Source organism: Thamnophis elegans, chromosome 6 (assembly GCF_009769535.1).
Source record: "Thamnophis elegans isolate rThaEle1 chromosome 6, rThaEle1.pri, whole genome shotgun sequence".
Lineage (NCBI taxonomy): Eukaryota > Metazoa > Chordata > Lepidosauria > Squamata > Colubridae > Thamnophis > Thamnophis elegans.
The window spans coordinates 44,231,164-44,255,787 of NC_045546.1; the positions used below are offsets into that span (position 1 = coordinate 44,231,164).

The 24,624-nt window shown below is 37.1% G+C and overlaps 1 protein-coding gene across 3 annotated transcripts in view; it reads left to right on the forward strand.

Moving 5' to 3' along the window:
* The first annotated feature begins 3,658 nt into the window (after nt 1–3,658).
* ROBO1 (roundabout guidance receptor 1) overlaps nt 3,659–24,624 on the forward strand; it is a 229,848-nt gene continuing 208,882 nt past the window's right edge. For all 3 annotated transcript variants that reach the window (XM_032220175.1, XM_032220177.1, XM_032220176.1), the window contains exon 1: nt 3,659–4,485. In XM_032220175.1, the coding sequence (XP_032076066.1) occupies nt 4,443–4,485 (43 nt within the window). In that variant the 5' untranslated portion in view covers nt 3,659–4,442. The remainder of the gene's footprint in view (nt 4,486–24,624) is intronic.

Genomic DNA, 24,624 nt, shown 5'->3' on the forward strand with positions numbered 1-24,624 from the left:
AATAATGCTAGATACATGGGAAAGAATCTGGATAAGAAATGTGAAATTTACACAAGCTCAAAATCTGAGAGAAAATTTTTATAAGATGTTCTATAGATGGTATTTAGATCCTAAAAAGCTGGCTTCTATGTATCCGAACTTACAGCCTAAATGTTGGAGATGTGGCTCTCTCGATGCTACATATTTTCATATATGGTGGACCTGCCAAAAGGTTAAGGCATTTTGGATAAAAATATGGTGGATTATGCAAAATATCTTTAAAAGAAGGATAAAGTTTACTCCTCAGCTATTCTTACTAGGTGTAGGTACTGACTTTACAGTGGTAGAGACTAACTTGATTCTGCATCTAATAACGGCAGCAAGACTGTTGGTGGCGCAATACTGGAAGAAGGAAGACTTGCCTACAACTCAAGAATGGACATTGAAAGTTACAAACTTAGCCGAGATGGCTAAAATATCGGCATATCTTAAAGATCACTCAAATGAGAGATATAAACGAGACTGGAAAAAATGGATTGACTATATACAAAATAAATATGGGACCAAGAAATTCCAGTTAGCCTATGCTTAAGATCAGAAAGGATTTAAATTGTTTAAAGTTGGTTCAGCAAGAAGAAGCTAAGGTCAATGTAGAATGTTATTAATTTTTTTTTATTTCTTTTTTTTCTCAATAGATTTTAGACTGTGTTTATTAGAAATCCATACCGTGTACTGGTTCTGGGAAGTCGGGGGGGGAAGGTGGAGGGGGGTTGGGGGAGAGGGTGGAGGGAGGGAGGGGTATATATTAGGCTAGACAAGAATTTGGTGGTAAACTAGGATTATTTTGACATATAAGAAATTGTACTTCGGTGTCTTACTGATTGAGGAATGATGAAATGTTTGCCTTAAAAGAAATAAAACTTTTGAAACCTATGGTTATATGCTCTGCCAACAGCCAGCCCACAACCATAGAGCATTTGCACAGAGTGGCCACTGCCAGAAGACTCAGTTTGGAAGCTGCCGAAAAAGCCATGCTGCGATGGCGGTGGCAGAGGTGTCCTGCCTCTGCAGGGAGAGCTGGGCCAGGGCATTGTGAGGTTGGGAGGTGTGCAAGCAGGAGCGGAACAGCTGTTCACACAAGCCCCTTTTCCAGCCATGCAGAGCGCCATTCACTTGCATTTCGAAGTCGCCAAGCTGCGAGAACCAGGCGGCAGCAAGCAGGTGCTTGGCAATACCTCTAGGTCAGTGAATGGTGCTGTGCCCGGCTGGAAAGGGGTTTGCCGGTGGCTGCTGTGCCCAGCTCTTTGGGAGCCCCCTTGCAAGAGAGCAGTCACTCGGCAACCCCCCTCTTCAGCTGGGCACCGCGCCATTCACCAACCTAGCAGTATCCTGAAGGCATCAAGCAACATGATCACCTTTGTCCTTCCCCCTGTTCCTATGGCTTGGCAACTTTGGGATACCACTATGTTGGTGAGTGGCACTCTGCCTGGTCGGAGGTGGGGAGTTGTCCAGGAGGCTTATATTTTTGCTCACCAGAAAAATGTGGCATGGCCTTATTATCAGGACATGTCGTATTTTCGGGGAAACACAGTACCAGTTATGTGCAAACTAAGCCTTAAAGGTTAATATATCTACAGTTATTAAAATAGCATGTAATTATATGCTTATATGTTATTAAAATAAATAAAACAGTAATGGTGCCATCTGTGCCACTTGCTGCACTCCAGATTGGCCAAATCCATCCTTACATAGCCTAATTAGTGCCTTCTAGGTTTCTTTTATCTTGCTGACATTTAAAATATTTTAGGAATTATTTTCTAATTAAAAATAATGAATAAAATAAAAGGAAGCATCCTGCAATTTAAAAGAAATGGGTGATACAGAAATATAATTTTATGTCATTTTATTCAATTTTACATAATTATGTATTAGGTCTGTGTTGGCGAACCTTTTTTGGCTCGTGTGCCATAAGAGGGGGGAGTGCAGGGGGGTTGTACACAGGCGTGCCACACCCATAATGCAATGAGCAATCTCCCAGTGCACATGCACACATGACAGGTGCAACCCCCCATTTTTTGCATCATTTTTTCGCCTTCCCCAAGCTCCAGATTGGAGCCCCAAGCTCCAGATTTTTTCACCCTCCCTAGGCTTACAGGAGCCTGGGGAAGGCGAAAACAGCTTCCCTGCCCCCCCCCCCCCCCAAGGCCCTCCAGAGGCTTCAGGAGCTGTTTTTAGTATAGCAACACTAGCCTTCTGGTAGTAACCTCTTCCTCATTAGTGATTTCTAGTATTACAAGATAAAGGATCTCCTCACACATATGTGCTAGTTGTTCCCAACTCTAGGGGGCAGTGCTCATTTCGGTTTCAAAGCCAGAGCCATTGCTGTCCGAAGATATCTCCATAGTCATGTAGCCGGCATGACTAAACACCGAAGGTGCACAAAACGCTGTTATCTTCTTACCAAAGTGGTCCCTATTTTTCTACATGCATTTTTTATGTGCTTTCGAACTGCTAGGTTGGCAGAAGCTTGGACAAGTAATGGGAGCTCACTCTGTTATGTGGTGCTAGGGATTTGAACCACCGAACTGCCAATCTTTCTGATCGACAAGCTCAGCGTCTTAAGCTACTGAGCCACTACAAACATTGTGGTAAATAAGCCCATTTTGATTACTGTTTATTTGCAGTCCTATTTAGACTATGCTTGAAGAATTGGAAATCACTAGTGAGGAAATTACCACCAGCAAAAGAATAGAATTTCTTCATCATCTATGGTTATGATTTTGCTAGCATGGCATCTTTCTGTATAATTGATCATTTTAAGCAGCAATATTATACCTAATGACTTGAATGTCAACATCTAATAATGTATTAAGCTTCCATGGGAATTTCTGAGTAAATGTTTCTATGATTGAACTGTTGAGGGTGAAGTATAAAACTTTTAAGTTTCATAACAACAGATCTTGCCTTTATTTTTGATTGTTTTCTTGTTTTTAAAATATTTATGCCTCTGGTTAAAAACCTATTCTAATACGGTAGAGGTCTCCCTTTTCTTGCTCTTTATTAATCCAGATCGCGATGTTGCTTTGTGTGTTTGTGTGTGTGTGTGTGTGTGTGTGTGTGTGTGTGTGTGTGTGTTCAAATTCAGCTTTGAAAAATAATTAAAGGGTTACAACTTTTACCCGGGTGGATTTTTTGAACTCCTAAACTGGGATGTTCCATTTACAGTACAGCACCGGGGAAATAATAGTACAAAAAATGGTTTCTTCCGAGCCAGTCGAGGTATCCCCAAACGTGTAGCCCTTTGTTATCCAATTACAGAAAAAGAAAGTTTTTAACCCTTCGTCTTCCGATTAGGTGGGCTTTATCACATCGTAATAAACGGAAGGGGAGAAATACTGCATCATTCAAAGTGTTTGAAATGTATTTCGGGAGAGTTCGGGAAGTACGATGCCTTTAAGGTGTCCCGAAGCAATCTTAGACCTGCACGCAGCAAGGCAGGAGGAACCACTGGGCTCTTCGCCGCATGCATGCCTTAACGTGATGCCTGAAACTTAAAGCGTAGAAAGGTTTCCACCAGGCCCCTCAGAGTGGCGGTGTGGAACTACATTCTTTCTCTGCCAGGGGCTGGCTTGAAAACGAAGAGCAGGAGGAGGAGGAGGAGGGAAAGGCGGCGGCTCTTGGAAGTTTTGTCTGGGCTGTCTCTCGCTTTTGTGTCCATCTTCGGTTGAGTAACAAGAAGGAGAGTCCTGGACAGGCTCTTCGCTCCAACGAGTGGCTGGACCTAAATGGTGGCGGACTCGAGGACCAGCTCCGACGTTGTGGCTGCTATGAAACTGCTTTGTTTCGCGGTCCAGGCTCTTTGCCTCAAGTGATGGGACCCACCGCGATCGCTCCTGCTCTGCTAGAGCAACGCTTGCAACGCGTGTCCTTTCCGCCGTGCGCTCGCCCAGCAGCACAGCCAGCAACTCTCCGCCAGTAGCGGCCGTGGCCGCGGACCGGTCTCTGCTACGCGTTTTCTGAGTGTCCCGTGGAAAGACCGCGGGGACCGCCACCGCACTCTCAGGGCCGCTAGTAACCCGGCTGGCTTTCGGTTCTTCCAGCGGAGCGAGTGGAAGCAACCGCGAAGCTTTTTGTCTTTCGCTTTCTGTCGGATGGTCCCGCAGGGCGGCCAGGGAAGCCCCCTTTGGAATAACCTGGAGGAAAAGGAAAACAAAGCTTTTGGGCTGCTGAACTCTTTCTTTCTTCGCCGTTCTGACAATAGAGGCTCCAGTTAAGAAGCCGGGACAATTCTCCTCAATCGTTTTAGGGATGATTTAGGACACCGCTGCTTTTACATTAAGCTGATTTTGGATTTACAAATTGGAAAGTGTTGGAAGCTTTTGGAGAAGTCTTCCCTCTACCCCTTTACTATCAGCTTTCCTGTTTGGCATGAGACTATCGAGAGGCTCCACCACCTGGAGACAATGTTTCATGTCTATCTCTTTGGATTGATATGTCTTTCTTCAGGTAATCCTGCTCCCTGCACGATTATTTTTAATACTCCACATGTTAAGTTTTCGCCTGCCTGTTTTCAATTAGGAGAAATCAGGCAATATGAAACACTTTGATTCGTAGTAATATTATAAGTAGAACCTGATGCAAGTTTTTGAATCTGGAAACAATGGGTGATTTATGAAAGTACTTCATTGTAATCTTCAGATTGTCCAATAGTGAGCATTTTAAAGTTTTAACATTGTTATATGAACTATGCAACTTCACCATCTTCTCACTTTTTCCTGATTGAGATAACTTTAAGTCTACTGGGGTAACTATCTTCTTTCCTTTTCTTCCCAACCCACATAGGTAGGCACATTGTCTGGTTTTCACCCATGTTTGGAAATAAAGGTAGGCATTTAGTACCAAAAGAACTGATTTGATGCCTTTGCACTGGGCAGCCCAATCTGGATACTAAATAAGCATCTAAGAGGTTGGCTAAGTTCTAGGCCTATGTTCTTGATTGGAAAAGTCTTCAGGATTTTAGTGCTTCTGTCTTATCCTGTAGCTATTTAATCAGGACTTCTATTATAGGAATGTATATAGTAATGTTTAAAACACACTTATGACACTTTCTGCAGAGGAATAAAAAGTTGGTGTGTATTCACCACCTCCATCTTGCTTACATCAGTGACTCTGATTGGTAAAGGCACAGTTATGAATTCAAAAGCTATAATTAAAGTAGGCATAAAAACCTTACAACTCTTTTCCCTGCTGTTAGGATGTAAATAGCTGTAAATTGGTTTCAGAAATTTTAAAGTGGAAGGGAAACAATGTTGGAAGACAATTTTTAAATACATCTTTATTGACTGTTAAATTGCTGGAGGCAGTCAACAGGATTTTTGTCATGGATGAAGACAAGTGACCCCCCCCCTCTCTCTCTCTCTGTGTGTGTGTGTGTGTAGATATAATAATATTTATATGGGTGCAAGTTTAATTACATTAATTTAGTTTACTGCCAGGTAAAAGGATAATTCAGTCCTACAGCAGCTTGATTGTGAATTACCAGCACTTGAAAGAAGTGGGATTTCTAAAGAATTTGTGCTTGGAATCAAATCCATCTTTGCAACATAGGCTGTGAGTATTCACAGAACCATGTGTACATTAATAAGTTTGTCTGTAAGTATTGTAACTCTGCATAGATGTAAAGCTTATTCTTTTATATCTGTGCAGGAAGATCTTCTTTTAAGCAAATTGGAAACTTTGTGAAAATTTACCATGTAGGTGTGCAGTTATTTTGAAAGAATATATGAAATGGCCTAGTGTATGAATAGTCAGAATCTTAATTCTTGTATGTATCACCATAGTGTAGTAATCAAGGCACCAGGTTAGAAACCTGGAAAGTGAGTTCTAGTCCGCCTTACACATGAAAGCTGGCCGAGTAACTTTGTGGCTGGCCAATCACTCACTCACTCATTCACTCACTCTCTCTGCCCAACTCATTTAACAAAGTGGATGTTGTGAGAAATAGGAAAAGGTGAGTATTGGGTATGTTTTCTGCTTCGAGTTACATATAAAAACAATAAAAGCTGGATTTAAAAAATCTAAATAAATTTCCTGAAGTATTGTGACTCTGCATAGATTTAAAGCTTATTATTTTATATCTCTGCAGGATGATCCTCCCATAGATTTCTGCCTCTGTCTGGCAGCCTGACAAGTGCTAAATAATTTAGTTTGATGATAAAAGAATTGTTATAATCCCATAAAAGCTATTCCCTTGATCAAATATGAGAACAGTCTAGAGAGAAAATGAACCATTTCTCACATACAAAATAGAAAATAACCCATAGGATATAGTTACTGTTTTGTGGGGCAGCTGGCTGCTGCTATGTAAGAACAGGACAGGTGACTAGTTGAATCTTTCTTTTCCCTTAAATTTTTGAGTAACGTAGCTTAAGGAATTTCCATTATTTAATGGAATGTTTTTTTACTGCAAAGTTGAATATAAATAATCAGACCCAAAGAAAAAGTAGATTGGCTTGGCTCTTTGATTCAGATGGGACAGTTTAAATGATAGTCAAGTCTCTTTGTGATCAGGGTTTGGGTCTTTTTTGTCTTTTTTCAGGTTCGTTCTTATGTGAATTACAAATAAAATACAGTAAAGAATAAAAAGTTTCATTAAAAAGATATAAAGATCCTAGGTTATTAATCATTTTTATTTTTAAAGAGTTGATCAGCATTTGAAATTCTGTAGACAATATAGTCTTGCGTCAAAGTGGCATAGTTGTTTAATTTTAGAAAGCTTTCCAGTTTTTAAATCCTTTTTTATAGAAATTTTATGAGATATTATCATGACATATGCTTTTTCTTATGTGTTTCAAAATATAGATTGTTTTAGATTGTTGTATAGATAGCTTAGGATCATGGATAGAATCTATGAACTTTCCTAACCAATGGATAACTGAAAGGTTTATATTTATCCTGTAGCTCCCTTATAGTAAACGCTCAAAATCTAAATGTTGGATAATTTACCATTTTTTAAATTTTCATTTCTGATTTACCTTTGTTATGGATAAAATTAGACCGTACTGAAAATTATTTGGGTAAAATTGTGATGTAATTTTAACCCAATACTACTTGAGGTAAATGATAAAATATATGGAGTTTATTACATTCTTACTGGAACTCAGTGGAATTTATTCCTAGTGAGAATTGCATGCAGTACAGATGAAGAGGAGGGGGCTGTTTCTAGAATATCATGGTAAAAGTTATCTCAGCAAGACCAACCATACATAGATTTTCAAGCAACATACCCATATATTTTATTATTTACCTCAACTGTAATATTACCTAGGAGGAAACTGAATGTCAGGTTTGAACATATAAAACAAAATATTATTGATTTAAATTATTATGTAGATAAATAATAGAAACAAAGCATTTTAACAGTATTTATGTGTTAGTGCCTCAGTCCGCCCCTGGAGGAAATGGCTCCAGGGCGGCACCTGAGCACAACAATCAAGGGGGGTCACCCACGAAGCTAATCCTAGAAAGAACTTGAGGACACGAGATCTCTCTGGGTGAAATGACAACTTTATTATGTAGCAAAGCTGAATATATAAACTTTCATACGCAAATGAGGTTTTCAAACATTGCAAATGTCATTGGTTACAAATTATGCATCTGGACCAATAACAGAATTGATAACTGCGTGTTTCCTAAGTTTCACCTGTACCTTACTAGCGTTTTCAAGCAAGTACAAAACAAGCAAATTCTACAGGTGTCAAGAACAATTTGTGGTCGGCTACATCCGTCCTGTGTAAACCATTTCCTATAGAAGGAGGCATGCAAAGAAAGGCATTCAAAGAAAGGCATTCTCAGAGAAATAGGATAGCAACATTTATGTTTGTCAGTATCCTTAACAAGATATCCTGAATTCTTTACTAGCATATTTGTGTAACTCTATAAGTAAATTGATGATTTCTTTGGAATTATAATTGGTCAAGATTATATACATTGAGTTTTTAATAATTACATTTGAATCTATAGATCGCATGCATTCCAAACTTTGTGGTACCAAAGACACATGATGTAGTTCCACACTTCTGCAATTTTAATATGAAGCAAACACTAAACAAGATTTTGACAGTAAAATGCCCTATGTATTTCCCATAATTACCTGGGGTGGTGATCCTGAGATTGAAATCCCTATCTTAATACTGTGCTTCACAAAGTGTTATAGGAAAAAATGCTACTTAAATATTGTTTTTCAATTAGGATAGGTGAGCAAGTTTAAATATTCCTGCTAATTGAAAATCTATGACTGACATAATTACCCTTGATAATTCTTGTAGTTATACCTTATTATGTTTATCTTTACTGGATTCTATTCTATTCTCTTCTAAAAAAAATCTGTCAGTGAAGTGTATAAGTTTAAATGTGTGTTAACATTTTTTGTTGCTGTAAACAATCCTTTAATCTTTTTTGTCCTTAATTGTCCCAGGACAAAAAAAGTTTTTGCCTGTGTTTTGCTAATTACACAATTAGCATTATTATCCTAGTAAAGAATGCAAATCAAGAGCCATCATTTTAAAATCGTTGATTGGAACCACGGTAAATTAAAAACATTTAAAAATATCTATCTATCTATCATTCCATTTTAACATTATGATAGGAAATATGCATTAAAATATACCCTAATTCAGCTATTATTTTTTATACCAGAAGGAAGGAAAATAGTTATAATATATCTAATTTTGCAATTTAATCAAATCATGATTCTAATAGCATTATTTTGTCTCAAGCATAAGAATAGTTTTTTCTGAATCAATTCATATAAATAAATTGCTATAAAGTAGCGGAAACATAAACATACCTAATTAGGTCCTAAATAAAGTAGAAGAAACCTTGGTTTTTCCCATGTGTCATTAACTAACAATGTTAAAATATAAATTGTTTACAACATTCATTTGCTTCATCAAAGGGCAACAGTTTTATGCATGATGCCTTTTAGTGGTTAAGTAGTCCATAATCATATCTAGACAACTGCAACTGTATGAGTTCAAAATATAAGTATTACTGCTTATTCTGAATGTGTGTGTTTTTCTTTTGTGTCTATATACGGTGTGTGTTTGTGTGTGTGTGTGTGTGTGTGTGTGTGTGTGTGTGTGTGTGTGAGAGAGAGAGAGAGAGAGAGAGAGAGAGAGAGAGAGGTGCTTATATTGTAACCTATTTTTTAAGTTTACATTAGGAATGGATAGGTTGATAACCAGAAACAACACACCTTTTAACTATGAGTAAGATAACTAAATCATCCTGAATCAACTATGATATAAAACAGTTTATCCTAATCGAGTGAATATCGCTGCTTGTATATTTTTTCATACTGAGAACGTGCTAGTTCATTTATACATCTGTTTTGTCTCTTTTGTTTCAACTTATGCAACTTCACTGTGAAATATATCATATTGGTTAAGCTCCTACACCTGCTGGGTTCCTCAGTACACACCCAATAAATCAAAAGTTGACTTTGGTTTATGGAAACTCACACCTGTTTCCACATCTTTAAACTGTGGTATTTTACCCTAATCTGGGGTAAAACTTACAGAATAGAGAAATTTATTGTAAATAAATATTATTCCTGCAGATAAATTGTAAATCTATTTTGATGTGAAAACAACATATGATTTCAATAAAGGAAAATTTTTGTTTCTCAGGGTTGAAATGATGTGTCCTTGGTGTTCTCTGAGCTTGGCTGTTTTCTTACAGACATTCCATTACCCAAACTAGATAGTTAGATCATTTGGGTAATGAAACATTTGCAAGAAAACAACCAAGCCCAGAGAGCACCAAGAATACAGTATATGATTCTTCTATCTATGCATATATCAGCCAATTACAATATAAACAATTCTTACTGTGAGTAAAAGTAGTAATGACATGTTTCCTGTTCAGATGTCCTTCTAGCACGGAAGAAAAAATCCCCATATGATAGTGACCTTAGGGCTATTTAGTTAGTAGACAAATCTAATGATGCAAGGACAAAATGAATAGGTTTTGAATGAGGATGCTGTGTCACTCATTTTGTCATTTGTCCCACCTCATGGACCATTGGGTTACTTTGCAATTTTTGAGCAGAGCGCACCTTATAAAACTGGTAAGTGTCCTTCCATTGTACAGTTCAGTATACTTGTATACAGGGAAAGTGCTTAAACTACTGCCTCATATTCAATAAGCAAATTATTCTGAGTTTAATCTGCTGCTTTAAATGGAATGTTAAATCCATTTAAATATTCATTCATTCTCTTTGGATATTGACTTTGGACAGTTTGCAACAACAGAATAACGTAAAAGAGACAAAATACGGAAAAAGGCCAAAATTAATATATAATCATATAGTAGCAGTACAAAAAACAAACCAAAACATTATGCACAGTAGATGATCATTCACTGTATTCCAAGACAGTGAGCAAATAGCCAGGTTACAGTCTTTCCTGAATATTTATAAAGTGGCGGCTGTTTGGATCCTGGGAAGACATCATTCCAGAACGCATGCAGAATTACGTAATCTAATAGCAATTATATAGCAACAAGGTCTGTATCAAGTATAAGTGGATGATGTTAATACTAAATTATTGTTTGATTTGATACTACAATAATTTAGCATTAATGTTAGCCACATATATCAGCTTTACCATTCTATCTTTAGCATGCATGTCTGAATCATATGAAGATAGTATGTTAGTATAAAACATTAAGTTTTCAGTTCTTAGATAGCCATCAATATTGCATTAAAATATACTGGTCAGGAACTTTGAACTCTTTCCTAGGTTTTGTGGGAGGTTTTTCTTTTTTTTCATGAACAGCCTTTTCACTAGGAAATGAACTAATACAATTTTAGTCGCAATAATGGCAGAGTGCTTATGTTGTCTTCATGTATGTTTAAGAACTGTTTCATTAGTTCATGGGCACATTAAACTGCTTTTAATAGGTACTTTACTGAAATTCAGAAAGACACCAAAGTTTTATAATCTGTAATATGTGGACTATCATCTCTTCATTACAAACTGGATGCCTGCTGTGGGTGTGTTTTTTACCAGCTTGTTGATTGTAGGGTGGAAATCACTTCAAAATGTTTAAAGGAATTTCCTATTTTTGGAAGTTTGAGTCAATCTTATGATGTGTCTATTAAAGCAGTGAGAATTGTAAATTGATAAGGAAATATCTAGTTGAATGGAAAGCATCATTATTGCAGATGCCAGTATTTTGATTATATACAAGTAGTCTTCTATAATTAATCTTTAATCTATAACATTAAAAATATTAGTTTCTATTTGTGGCAAGAAGAGAATTTAAATTAAAATAAGACAACAAATATACCCAGATTATGCTGATGACTAATATTCATTTCCTCTTTCCCATGTGAAGTTGCAAAAAAAACCCCAAAACTGAGTAGCAAAACATATTATTGTGTTTACTCTGAATTTCCTTTTGATGTCTAGTTTTATGCATGGGGGAAATTCACACTTATTCAATATTTTAAAAACTTGAAATGAAGATGATCTCATTTTGCTGTTAGCATGGAATTACAATGGTAATATAATTGTACTTCTGTTTTTTGTCAAGCTTTCAGCAGGAGGGAGGGAACGGATGAGCCCTGGGTAAGGATTTATATATATTTTTTATCAAAGACTTTTGTGAAAACTTGAAAGAATTTAATTTGGTTTTAGAATTAGGTGTGTGTTGCCTAATCACATTTTAGGCATATCACTGGTTGTTCATTCTATAGGCTTTTTAAAAATATACAGAATGCTTTTACACCTAATGTGTATCTAAGACAATCTATAGATAGATTTAATGAAATGAAACTTGCATCAAACTAAAATATAAAGGTGAAAGGCAAAATTGGAAATTGCAATAAAAATTAATATATAATTATCCAGAGTTACTTGATAGTGAGAGAGGTGGCATATTAATTTAATAAATAAACATATTCAAAGCTTAATGCAATTATGCCTTTACCAATGGTTTGTGGAACACTCAAGAACAAAAGGGCTTTTTTGCCAGTGTTAGAATTGGGCCTCATCATAAATACGTTATAAGCAAGCTCATATTCCTGTATGGGAGTTTGAGATGCTGAAAGAACCTTAAGAAGATATTATTTGGCATAAATTGTGATTTTACAGTTCAAAGAATATTACAGTGTGCCAAAGGATTCCTCATTCCCACTTCCCCTTTCTTGATTTCCTTTTGCTTTTAATTTAATACAACATAAGCATTGAACCTAAATCCAAACATGTTGTAAATTTAGCCTCTGGCTTCTTTTGCTTAATTTAAAAATCACAATCGTGTTCACAATGTATTAAAAATATTCTTTTGCTATTATAATCATGCTTAAAATATATTAAATTCTATTTAAATGGGGGTCAAGTTGGTGTAATGATTAAGGCACAAAACTAAGAGCCGAGGTGGCGCAGTGGTTAGAGTGCTGTACTGCAGTCATTTCAGCTGACTGTTATCTGCAGTTCGACTGTTCAAATCTCACCGGCTCAGGGTTGAGCAGCCTTCCATCCTCCCGAGGTGGGTAAAATGAGGACCCAGACTGTGGGGGCGATATGCTGACTCTGTAAACCGCTTAGAGAGGGCTGAAAGCCCTATGAAGTGGTATATACGTCTAACTGCTTTTGCTATTGCTAAAAAGCCGTGAATTACTTTCACCTTAGGAATGACCTAGCTTGACTTTGACTCAAAGATATAAACAAACACATTATTTTATTCTATAGTTGGGTATACATTGATTATTCCTCAGAATGTTTGAGATAAACATTCACTTTCATTTTTCATAAAATCTGAAAATTATGTAATTGTAGGCAGTTATTTAGGCTATCAAGTCTTACCTATGTTTCAGTGAAGGAAGTCACAATCATGTCCCATTAACATAAACATGTGGAGCCCAGCATTTCTTTGGTTCTACTTTTCAGTTATTATTCTTTATAAAGACCTTATCTACCACATTCAATAACATTCTGCCTTCATGTAGCATATCTTATTTCATGCCCTGCTCTCTGGAATGATGGAGAACAGGTTTTTTTTTTGTTATTCTATGTGACAATTGTTTTACGAACTTGAAAATGCAATCATATTACTCTCTTAATTCACTATATGAGTTTAGCTTCTGACCCTTTCTTCTTCTTTTCTGAAACTTAACCAATTTTTCAGAATCTCCCTTAAAGGGTAGTGTTCAGAATTGGACCTAGTACACAATTTTTATTTTCTATGTGAAGAACTTCCCATTTGTTTACATTTTAATTTGCTGTTATTAGTTTTATCATGATTTTACTAATTTTTCAATGTATTTCAGGATTTTGGATGTCCTAAGCAATTTTGTATTTGTATCATCTGTATTTGGAAGGGTTTTTTTTCCTACTTATTCATTAGTTAATTAAATTATTGAAGACAAGGCGCAGAATTAAATGTTGAGGCATTGTCATTGTTTTCTTATGTTTATGAGAAACTATTGATGAGAACTCTGGGTATAATTTTCAAACATGTATGAAGTCATATAATTGTTATGTAATACTGCCTCAGGATTTCTCAGATATCAAGATATGAGCAGTTCCTTTAATCACATTGATCTGGGGTGGAAGTGTAAGCTTATTCAATGTAATCTTAAAGCTGGACCATATTTACTAATCTCAAGATCCAATCCTGGAACTTCCAGTATGCTCTTCAAAATTTTCTAACAAAGCACATACTTTCTATTTGAAAGAGGCTTAACTAATTAAAATGACATGAAGGAAGTTGAGAAAAAGAGCTATATCACTATTAATAGATGGAGATCTTCATTGGCATCACAGATTTATAGATGGATCCCATCACAAATTTACAATGAAAAAACTGTTTTGCTGCATTTAGCTACACTATATAATGGCCTATTACTCACTAATGGTTTGTTTATATGATTTGTATCACCAAAATAAGTCCTAGAGTATAAGTGTAGAAAGTATGAGAAGTTATTTCCATGTTATTAAAACATCCCACACAGCAGCTTCATTTATCATCATGTATGCAGGCCAACTTTTTAACTCAGCCATTTCATTGCATCTTCACAGTGTTCATTACTTGAGTAGTTTGACTTTCAATCAACATCTAATTCATGAATGTTTGTTTTATGCCTGCCAATTAAATGCAGAATTTGTTTGATACAGTTTCTTTTCCTAAAATCGAACATGGCATATGTTGTTGCTCTTTAAAAATGCATGTGATGGGCATATGATGAGAATGTTGGCACAAATATTAACTTCTGGCTCAATGTACAGCATTTCTGAGGTTTGTCTACTCCACCCAGACATCTGCTGTAACTAGTCTTGTGTGTTATACTTGTTAAAGCTTGCTGCAAAAGCCTCAAAGTAATAATTCTCCTTTCCACTTTTGAAAAGCTACAATATAGAAAATTTTAAATAGAAGCCTGTGTAAGTTGAAATATATTTTGGAGGGATAGGGTGAGGCACAATGTATTTATTTTTTTTTAAAAGAGTTAGTGTTCAGCCATATATATTTAGTATTATCTCTACTTATGTATTTAGTATTTGAAGGTACATGTTTTATGTTTTAAAGCTGTCAATTTAGTGAAGAAGGTTGAAAAGAGAGAAAATAGCTACAAATTGTTTTTGATTTCTCCCAAATAATATGTGTTATCTGGAGGAGATAGTATATTAACATATTTTATTTTCTAGTACAAAACTGATATTTCAGACTTCTACCATACTTAAAATCTAGCTCCTGTGAACAATATTTAAAAGGATGCAGATAATTTTCCATCTAGCAAAAGTAACATGAAAAGTACATAAAGCTAAGAAAGTAATTAAAAGGATCCATAGTTACAAGTAAGTAAAACTTGCAAGGGATAGGAATCATGGAATAAAACCTTATTTTCAAAAATCACAATTGTATTATCTTATTAGTACAAAAACATTTACATTTGTTTGTGAAACACTTAAACCTTTAACAAGGATTGAACATGTTTCTAAAGTTATGTTACAGTTTACTTAATTTTTATAGAAATGTATCTTGTAAGATGTACAGCCTTTGAACAGGCAGTTGTTTATTCACATCTTAATTGTTGAAGAACTCCATTCCAGGGGGAGAAGCTTTTGTTGGTAGTTCATTATAAGCTCAAGGGAAATTGTTGTTTAGGTTTGCTTTCTTGGTTGAGCAAAACAAATACAGCTTGAAAAGTTGGTGTATTGACCAAGCTTTATACCTGAATGCATCCTAGAAATGAAAATAAGCACTGAATCTTTAGCAGTAAAAATGCTTTAGATATAGATCATGTACACTTCCGCTGTTGTTTGCATAGGCTTTAACCCCTTAGCCAAATAATCACAAGAACTGGATATGGATACAAATTCAAGAGTGAAATACCACCAGCACCTCGCTACATGGATGACATCAAGCTGAATACAAAGAGTGAAAGAGATATTGACATGCTGATCCACCTGACATATAGTGAGGACATTAGAACATCATTTTGACTGGATAAGTGTGGCCATATAGTCGTCAAGAGGGAGAAAGTAGTTAAGACTGACGAAAGTGGAATTACCAGACATACAGGCCAGCTGCAAGTAGCTTGTAATCCCAAGGTGGGATGGGAAACACAATAAAGCAAGGAAGTCAACAGTATCCATGTACCATCAAAAGAAAAGACATTTAGAGCTTACTCAATGGAAATAAAAATATCCACATAATCACCATAATGCCCTGCCAGTCATTAGATATTCTGTCAATATAGTGAGCTGGACAAAGAAGGACCTAAAAATTGTCCTGGGAGCTCATCATAATGTATGGAGTTTTCCACCCAGTTTGTACACCAGTTGGAAAGATGACACTGCTATGGAGGAAGCCTAGAGCTTCCAGGAGTTCATCAATAAAGATGGTAACCAAAGATGAGCTGCTGGGAGAATGTCTGAGGCAGGAAGATCAAGTAGAGGAAGTACAATGTCAAGACAAGATCCTGCATGGAATGTACTATAAACAGGTAGCTGAGGTGACAGACATTGCAAAAATGATTCTTAGCTGATAGCAGTGGGTTGTTGTTGCTTTGCTTAATATTAATGCCATTACTTTGTTTCTTATATGAATTATCTGGGAAAATGGGAATGTTGGTTAGGACAATTTTTAGTTTTCAGGATGTACAGTATATGTAATATCTTTTTTCCTTTACCAGATTTATTTTTAAAAGAAGAAAAGTAATAAATTGAGGAAATTACCTCTTTACTTGTAATACAAAGAAAGCAGTTTCTCCTAGCTCATGAATCAAGAGTGAAGGGTGATTACCTTAGTCTGGCTGCACTCCATGTAATTTTAGAGACTAGAATGTTGTTACAAGCAAAGAAAGGTGAAAACATAGTAAAGTTCCACTGAACGACTTTTACAGCTTTGAGCTAATGTACACAAACAAAGAACCTCTTGTTTTCTTCCCTCCATTATATTTGTAATGAGAGAAAGGTGAAAATTGGGTAGTCTTGAAATAGAGTTGACACTTCTTTAAACTTAAAGTAGAAAAAAACATTAAAATATAATGCTCACATTTATATCATTAAAAAATATTTAGGAGGCAGTTATGTCTACACATTTAAAATGAGTTTGTATTCCTTATCACTAAGGAATTCAAAGACAAATGTAAATTTATATACCTGGTATTGCTTTTTGAATTTGATTCCTTGAAATTATATAGAAAAAATGAAATTACACAGAAAGTTAACAGGTTACATGAATGGCTTAGTAATGAAGGAAAGCACTTTAAATCTTTCTTATTAAATCGTCAATAAAATGCATAAAAGCCTTCTCATGTATGATTTGACATTTTTTGCTTAATTTACATTTCATTGTAAATGAGTTTTTTTTAATTTTTTTTGAATTTTAATTGAACAAAAACACAAAAAGAATCATCTTTCATTACATCTTGTAGAAAGCGTGTCGATTGGTTACAGATAACTTTCATGCATTTCTTCCACAGTCATTACTTACAATTCATGTTAGATTATACACTTTAAATCAAAAATCTTTGTATATCTTACTATTAATGTACCACAATTCTCATTTCACTTCAATTATTTGAACATGCTTTTACCTCAAATCATTCATACTTAAAGACACAACCACATAATGGCATTCATTTGCTATTTCAACAAATCCTCCAATAACATTACACCTTTATAACATCTTTTAAATAAAAATTAATAAAGTTTCTAAACCTTTCCCCCCTTTTTTTTCCAACTCACTATTTAGAATTTATATCCAAGTTACTTTTGCCAATACTATAGCATGTATATATTGTTAAACAATGTCCATTAACATTTCCTTGTTATTATAATTGGCTAAAAATATTTTACTATTTTTACTATAATATAGGTCTTTTTCCCAAGTCACAATTTACAATTTATATCCAAATTTCTTTTACTAGATTGCCAATACATGTATATATCATTACGCTGTAACCATTACCATTTCATTATTATTACTATGGTTAATTAATTGTTAGCGAGTAAACATTTGATAACAATCTAAAACAATCTAAGAGTTACAAAATTCCTACTTATTAATCACCAAAATCAACTATTTTTTATTATCAACTTTCATTGTCAACCTGTATCTTTCCAGTAACAAAACAAATGAGATTTTTTTATGTATTGTTATTTAGATATTGTTTAGATGTATGTAGCTGCTCATCTCACACACATAACTGGGGTAGCATACAACAAGTTAAAAAACATAGAAACCACACAATGTTAAAAAGATATAAAAACCATATTTAAAAAATCTTGAATCCATTGCTGAGCTAATTTTTATATATTATCTAAAATAATTCTAAACGCTAAAACAGAAGTTAATAGCAATATCCTTCATCAGCTTAAGGTTTAGAAGAGTTAGTTTAAATTTTTGATGTGTTAGTGTCATTCAATTTCTGAGATAAATATTCATAATACAATTCCTTATAGTCATACAGTAAAATGTAAGTTTCAACTGTATTAGGATAGTTGCAATGAATTAATTAAATGATGTGTTTAGAAATGATGTGTTTACAACCCTTTTGTCCATATTGTCCTAAATCACTATTGGTTCTCATTTAACAACCACTCATTCAATGACTCTTCGCACCTATGATTAGGCCTAATGAATGGTACCATATAACTGGTACCATTTAGTTTTAATGTTGGTTACAGTGTCCTTGTGGTCATGTAATTACAATCCAGGTGCTTAGCATTCAATTCAAAATTATGTCACAGAGTTCTACAGTCACATGACTGCCATTTGTGACTTTCTTTGCTGACTTCCTACAAGCAAAGTCAACAGGAAGCCAGCAGAGGTCACAAATGGTGAAGAACCATATGATGTCTTCATTTAACAATGGCATGGGATTCATTTTAACAATAGAAACCAGAAATGCTAGAATTTAGGTTACAGAACAGTGTGGTCACATGATGTTGTGCTTTATGATCCTATCACCCTATCACTTAGTGACAGAAATTCCAATCCCAATTACTTTTATGGAGTGAAGCCTACATGTATATAGCAAGTTTGAGCTTGTTAACAACTTTTATTCTTTGAAAAATAACACTTAAATGCAATTGTATGTGCTTACATTTAGCTAGCATTTAATGAATTATTTTTCTCAATGATTATACTAATGTTTTTTTTTTTTTAGGAATTCAATTTCAATTTAATTTCAATTTTAATGGATTTGTATGCCGCCCAATCCCGGAGGACTCTAGGCGGCTTACATAAAAACAGTTTAAAAAAGAAGATATTAAAAATTTAAAATATAAGACAGAACGAATTTAAAAAAAAAGACAACAGCATGCACTCGATCTTAGTGGGGCTGAAGGTCAATCAAGATCAGCAGCCCCAGGCCTGCCGGAACAGCCAGGTCTTAACAGACTTTCGGAAGGCCGAGAGAGTGGGGAGGGTCCGGATTTCAGGGGGTAGGTCGTTCCAGAGGGCCAGGGCAGCTACAGAGAAGGCTTTCCTCCAAGGAGCCGCCAGGCGACATTGTGCAGTCGATGGCACCCAGAGAAGGAAGAGGACCATTTGAACAAACTGACTAAATATTTATAATTGCCTCAATCATCAAGTTGAGTGGGAAAGGGTTAGTTGCCCATAGGGAGAAAGTTTTAAAATGGAGGCTGAATTGTCATCCTGGGAATGTGTTAATATAGAATGTTGTTTTTGATTTGATTTTGACAAAATTACTTTTTCCAATGACATGAATCGATGAAAAACATTTGCAGTATTCATATAATTGTGCATATAGTTAAAAAATGAACTGTGCAAGTTACAACATACACAAAGGAACAGTAATCAACCACATGTTGCAGCACTAACCAGCCTCATGTTGCAGCACTTTCAATGTTTTCTTAGCTTCCAGTTTGGACTAGGTAGACTAGCTGGTAGCAAAGCAGCCAATTCAGCAGCCAGACTGCACAAAAAAAAACTTTTCTCCTTCTCACATCTATCTAGCCAAGTAGTGATATCTTAAATCTCTAGTCACAACAGACAGAATAATCTATTGTGGACAGAAAGAACTGTGAACTTTATGTACAATGTTAAAAGATTGCCAAGCCAGAGGAGAAAAAGACAGAAGTGAGAAAATAAATTAAAGCTTCCTCCCTGTTCTTTTGGAAACTGCCAGCTAGTTCCCTCCTTCTGAAAATTAATGGAAAATTAAATATTGTGGCCCAAGGTGAGAACATGGAATAGTCAAAACTAGGAGATGGAGCTTTGAAGTTTGGCAGTAACCATATCTGATTTCAATCTTCTATACATCTTGAAGTGAATATTGGGTTAAGGCAGTGACAGGTTAATAGAGAAGGTGGTGTAATGTGTGGTATTATTTAAAGGTCAATATCAGCCTTGTATTTATATTTTTTGAGGTATTAGATCATGAGTGTCAAACTCAATCGTGCCATGTGACATCACATGATGTATCATGACGTTTTTTTTGCCTTTGCAGAGCCAGGATGGGCATGGCCTTCACGTGATCCATCTGGCCCATGTGCCGCCAGTTTGACACCCCTGTACTAGAAGATGATTGTATGAGTCTATTTTATGAGTTAATAGTATTTTCATATCAGTTTAATGTGAATATAGTTTTGACTGGATACTGTGTTGAATATGCCCTATAACATCTTAATTTTGTGGTTCATACCATTGTTTCTGTAATAAATAAGTATCTAAAATATGCCTAGGTACAGAGTATCAAGGAAAAGATGATATGGACTATTCTATTGCTGGGACAGTAGTCAGAGATGTCAGAGAAAGAATAATTCCTATTTTTGAAATCTTTGATTAGTTACCAATCCCTCTAGACCATCCATCTAACTGTCCAATAAGCTTCCTCTCTAATGACTTGAGAAATTGAAATAATCTTTCTGGTCAGGTCATATGAAGCGTGTGTTCACCACAACCGTTAAGCTCAAAGGATTAAATAACATATTAAGTAGATTGTTCTTCTTGCCTTATGGACCTTCATGAATTCTAAAACCTTTGAAATATTTCCTACAAGCAGAATTTATTATTATATGATACCATAATGGAATAGTGAAAGAAAAAAAGTTTTTAATGCTTTTTCAATTTTATAAAGTGAATCCCAGGTGACAAACAGACTTAATGTTGGCTAAAGTGCATTTCCCATAGGATAACATTATACATCAAAAGTAAATCAACACAAGACAATATGCTGTGTATGTAATAATGAACTTGAACCAGGGATAGTATTCACTTACCGTATTTTTCGACGTATAAAACAAACCTTTTTTCCTCAAAAAAGAGGCTGAAAATCTGGATGCATCGTATACAAGTATAACAGCATTTTTTGCCTCCCAAAGCCCTGCTCCTTCTCCAAAATGGGCATGCATACCCTTATGGAGGCTTTCAGAGAGCTCCTGGGGGCTGGGGAGGGCAGATATGAGCAAAAAATGGGCCATTGTTTGCCCCCCCCCCAGCCCCCAGCAGCACTCTATAAGCCTCCATAAGGCTATGCATGCAATTTGTTTGCCCACAGATAGTGGAATATCACCTCCAGTGGTGGGTTGCAGGCAGTACGACCCGGTACGGGCATACCAGAGCCTGCCCGAAGCACCAGGTACCATCCGGTACGGGGCTCCAGAGGGCCCACCCGAGCTACTTACTGTGTTTTAAAGCTGTTGGCGCTTCTGTGCACATGCATGGCGCATACAGCGCCTGCGCGATGCTCTGCTGAGCAGCTGGAGCATCGCAGAGGCTTGCAGAAGCGTAGTTTCCAGCTACAATGCATGTGCACGCCTCGCATGTGGGTGATGCCGGGGCCATTTGGAACCCACCACTGATCACCTCTGACTTGAACCAAGAATAGCAGTAGTTGGTAGAAACAGAGACAGAGAGGGAAAACATTTATAGAGATCTGGCAGGGCAAAGATGGAGTGGAAGGGAAGAATGAAGAATGAAGCAAATATTTTAAGTGTTCTATTGCTGAACATTTCTGAAGCTTAAAATTCAAAAAATCAAATTTAGATTTACAGTACTGCCATTTTTTCCCTAAGGAGATATGATTTTTGTTTATTTTACTATCTCCCTCTGAATTCTACAAAATAGTGACACTAATTTAACCTGAAAAAGTTAAAGCCATAGTTTCATGGCAAGTTTTTTATTTTATAACATATAAAAATTCCATTTTCAATTAAACAGTATGTTGTCTGGGTACAAATAGTTTTAGGAGATAGTAATCAAAATATTTATAACTGTTCATTACATTAGTATTGATTCGATGATGATGATGATTTTTACCTATCCATTTTAACATACCTCCCTTACATCATTGATTCTTTTCCTGTTTTTAACTCTTGTTTTTATCAGCTAACCATGGTAAAATTTTTGTGTATTGTGAGGGAAGACGCAGGAGCCATGGAACAGAGAGCCAGATCTTTATTAAGTACAAGATGACAGCGATTCAATTCCCTGCAAACGGACAGGGTATTTATACTCTTCCGACAGCAACTATCATTAACTGTCAAATTCACCAACCAATCACAGCCTGTGCTGCGTCCCAGCCAATCATGGTGCAGCACAGGCTGTTGCTGGCTATACAACACTCCTTCCCCCCCAGTTATTTGCATATTCAACACTCCATTTACATTCCTTCTCTCCCCCCAGTTCTGCGCATGCGTTCTGCGCATGCTTCCAGGCCTCATCGTTGTTGCTGAGCTGTAACTCGGCCCATGACTTTCTATGGGCTCGTCTTTGCTTGCGACAGAGGCTAGCGGAAGAGGACAGCGGGCAAGCGGCGGCAAGCTAGCGGCTTAGGGTGGAGAGGCGGTTTGTGGCTTGTGGTGGTGGAGAGGCGGTTTGTGAATGGATTGTGGCTTGTGGTGGAAACGCAGTTTCGGAGCAAGCGCAGGCTTCTGATCGGCGACGGCTTTGTCCTTCCTGGCTTCCGAGCTGATCAATGGGAGGCAGGCAGGGCTTCGCAGGCAGGCAGGCGTCTCGGCTGCTCTTCGGGAGGCGGAACGAGCGGCTTTCAGTTTGAGTATAGGTAGATGGAATAATTCTTTGAGCTGAATTTCATCCGGGGGAAGTTTCCGCGGAAATCCTCAACTACATCTACAGTTCCAAAATCATCCGGTTGTGTGGGACGAGGAGCGGCCATTCAGATACTTAGGCGGCCTCTTTTTTTTTTTAATGAAATCAATGAACCTTCCAGAGGAGCAGTTCCAGCCTGTATCGTGGTGTTGGAAAGGCTAGTGAGAAACAGCTTGTTTTAAGCAGGCTGAGCTGCAGTGACCAGGTTAGTTTGTATTTGTGAAGTGGCCATGCAGCGTGTGTAAGCGGAGCCGGGCGCGCAGGCGGCGAGGCTTCAGAGGAAACAGGCTGAGGCGACTCCAATTCGAACGCAGGCGGTTGGTCGTGGCAATTTGTTCCTTGGACCTCTCGGCAGCAGCATTACAAGTGTGGTGCCGTAAGGACAGCTGGCAGGCAGGCAGGCAGGCAGCTTCGGCTGCGATTGAGCCGTCGCGATCCGTAGCTCGTCCCTGAGCAGCGGCGGCGGCTCCAGTCGAGGTTAAGCGTGGAAAGCCCATCCCTTGGACGGATAGAGGCCGCACCTGAGTATCTACTCAGGTTGGCGGAAACCAGAGGCGAAAACCGGAGGCGGTGGCTACTGCTGCTGCAGTTCTGACAGGTCCTCAATGGTTTTTTTTTCCAGCGTTCGCATTCGCTTGGCTGCGACTGGCTTATTGTCTTATTATTCCAGGCTCTGCGGAATCGCGATCCCATCCTCATCGCCAGTTTTGTGTATTGTGAGGGAAGACGCAGGAGCCATGGAACAGAGAGCCAGATCTTTATTAAGTACAAGATGACAGCGATTCAATTCCCTGCAAACGGACAGGGTATTTATACTCTTCCAACAGCAACTGTCATTAACTGTCAAATTCACCAACCAATCACAGCCTGTGCTGCGTCCCAGCCAATCATGGCGCATCAAAAAGTATTCAGTTTCTTTCTTTTCCTTAATTGTAAGTGTTAGCCTACCCATTTCTGCACATTCTGGCATTTTTTAAAATCACATTTTCATCTGTAGGTATCTCTTCACTTTTCCATTGTTGTGCAACTACAATTCTACCTGCAGTCAATACATGTAAAATCACATATACATTCCCTTTTTTGTACTTATCCAGTAAAATGCCCAACAACAATATTTCTGGTTTCAAATCAATATATTGTTTTACCATTTTTCCAACCATGTATATATTTTTGTCCAGTATTTTTGCTTTTGGACACGTTCACCACATATGATAGTATCATGTTTCCCAAAAAATAAGGCCTCCCCAGATAATAAACCCAATCAGGCTTTTGAGCACATACACTAAAATAAGTTCCCCCCAAAATAAGCCCTACCTAAAAATATTGCAATACAGCAGCCATGAGGTGACCACGCCCTTCATGGTATTGGACCTGGGTACTTGAGAGACCGCCTGCTGCCAATTACCTCCAATAGACCGATTAGATCCCACAGATTAGGCCTCCTCTGAATTCCATCCGCCGGCCAATGCCGACTAGCGACTACCCGGAGGAGAGCCTTCTCTGTGGCTGCTCCGACCCTCTGGAACGAGCTCCCCGTGGAGATTCGAACCCTCACCACCCTCCAGGCCTTCCGCAAAGCCCTTAAAACCTGGTTGTTCCGACAGGCCTGGGGCTAAAGAGCTTTTGCCCCCCTCCTCGAATGGTATGGCTGTTGTGTGCTTTTAAATTGTGTATTGTTATGTTCGTCTTTTTTATCCCCTGTCTGTACCCCCTTCCCTGACTTGAATTGTGAGCCGCCCTGAGTCCCCTTCGGGGAAAAGGGCAGCATATAAATGTAATAAATCCAATCCAAATCCAATCTTATCAAAAATAATAAGACCTCCCTGAAAATAAGGCCAAGCACTTATTTCAGTGGTCAAACACGGTATGAACCAGGTATCTGAATATTTTAAGTGTTCTATTGCTGAACATTACTGAAGCTTAAAATTAAAAAAAAAATCTAATTTAGATTTACAGTAATACTGTAGCATTACTGTAAATGAAGTACAGGAAATCCTTGACTTACAATCATTTATTTAGCAATTATTTGAAGTTAACAATGGTATTAAAAATGACTTA